The following is a 1,695-nucleotide window of genomic DNA, read 5'->3' on the forward strand; positions in this document are numbered from 1 at the left end:
CTGTTGCTGCTGCTGCTGCTGCTGGGTTTGAGTTCGCTGCTGGTTGCATCCTCGCTGCTTTCCTGAGCACCGTTTGCTTCCACACCACTTTCTCCCCGCTGCTCCCCTTGCTGCTGCTGCTGCTGCTGCTGTTCAAGCTGCTGCTGCTGCTGCTGCTGCTGCTGCTGCTGCTGGGGGAAGAAAGCATCTGGGGGCATATGGTTGCATGCAAGCCAGTTGGCGTGGGTCCTGTATGGTGTCTGCTGCAGCCTGAAGCGGAGAGCAGCACAGTTAGCTGCGAAGAAACCCTCGGCGTACCAGAGCTCGGGGGTGAGGGGCTGGGGGTACGGCTGCACCACCCGCAGCGCCTCCACCTTACACACAGCTGGCCCTGCAGCAGCAACAGCAGCAGCAGCAGCAGCAGCAGCAGAAGAGGTAGCAATGGAAGCAGTAGCAGCAGCAGAAACAGCAAAACGGCAGAGTGAGGGGAGAAGGGAATAACCAAAAGTCTACTCAATCAGCAGCAGCAAACCGAAAGAAAAACAAACAGAAAGACAACAGCAGCAACAACAACAGCAGCAGCAGCAACAGCAGCAGCAGCAAAAGCCGCAGCAAAATAGGAGGAGACAGAAGGGATAACGCACCAGAACAGCAGCAGCAGCAGCAGCAGCAAACAGTAGCAGCACAAAAGAGCAGCAGCAAACAGAAGCAGAAAAAAGCAGCAAGCAGCAGCAAGCAGCAGCAGCAGCAGCAGCGGCAGCAGCAAGCAGCAGCAGCAGCAGCAAACAGCAGCAGCAGCTATAGACTCACCGAAGCGGATGCCCGGTACTAAGGCCAGGCCCCCCCCAGCCCCCAGGAGGCGCTTGACGTCCCCTAGTGTATGGGTGAGTTGAATTGTTTCCTGCTGCTGCTGCTGCTGCTCCTGCTGCTGCTGCTGCTGCTGTTGCTGCTGCTGGCTGTACTCGTCCTGCTGCTGCGGCACCGCCACTGTGAAACGAATGGTGTCTTCGGGGCCCAGCTGCTGCAGGTGCTGCAGCCGCCGACGCGAGCGCCGCAGCTGCTGCAGCAGCAAGTGCATGCGTTGTATGGCTACGGGGTCCTCGGGGTGAGGGGGATTCGCAGACTTCACCACTGGCGCAACCAGCTCCTTCATCTGCAGCAGCAGCAGCAGCAGCAGCAGCAACAGCAGCAGCAGCAGCAGCAGCAGCAGCAGCAGCAACAGCGATGAGCGAAGTTACAGAGAAGACAGTGACAACGGAGTCAGCGGCGACTCACTAGAGAGAGAAAAAGAAAAAGAGAAAAAAAAACAAAGAACAAAAAACAAAAAACAAAACAAAAAATATAAAATAAAAAACAGAAAATATAAAATGGAAAAAAGAAAGAGGAGACAGATGAGGAGTGAGGGAGCTGCAAGAAGGAGACAGATGCAGGAGACGAAAGAGAAGACAGACAAACCCAACCCTAAACCCCAAACCCTAAACCCTAAACCCTAAACCCCTAACCCTAAACCCTAAACCCCAAACCCTAAACCCTAAACCCTAAACCCTAACATGGTGGAGTTTATGTATACCCCAACACAACACACACAAAAGGAGAGATACTGCATATCAAGGAAGCAAAAAGCTACGCAACAGGAAGTGGTTGTGGCGTTGCTGCTGCTGCTGCTGCTGCTGCTGCTGCTGCTGCTGCTGCTGCTGCTGCTGCTGCTGCTGCTGC

At 54.9% G+C, this 1,695-nt stretch overlaps 2 protein-coding genes across 2 annotated transcripts in view; both read right to left on the bottom strand.

The window, feature by feature from the left end:
• The window catches only part of EMH_0057190 (uncharacterized protein), a gene marked incomplete at both ends in the record, with an annotated part of 1,844 nt that extends 712 nt beyond the window's left edge, over positions 1 to 1,132 (bottom strand). Inside the window, 2 exons of the mRNA XM_013497439.1 lie at positions 1 to 370; positions 790 to 1,132. Of these exons, the coding sequence (XP_013352893.1) occupies positions 1 to 370; positions 790 to 1,132 (713 nt within the window). The remainder of the gene's footprint in view (positions 371 to 789) is intronic.
• Positions 1,133 to 1,602: 470 nt separating this feature from the next.
• The window catches only part of EMH_0057200 (uncharacterized protein), a gene marked incomplete at both ends in the record, with an annotated part of 2,130 nt that continues 2,037 nt past the window's right edge, over positions 1,603 to 1,695 (bottom strand). Inside the window, one exon of the mRNA XM_013497440.1 lies at positions 1,603 to 1,693. Coding sequence (XP_013352894.1) covers positions 1,603 to 1,693 — 91 coding nt within the window. The remainder of the gene's footprint in view (positions 1,694 to 1,695) is intronic.

This window comes from Eimeria mitis, genomic scaffold (genome assembly GCF_000499745.2).
Source record: "Eimeria mitis Houghton genomic scaffold, Emh_scaff2677, whole genome shotgun sequence".
NCBI lineage: Eukaryota > Apicomplexa > Conoidasida > Eucoccidiorida > Eimeriidae > Eimeria > Eimeria mitis.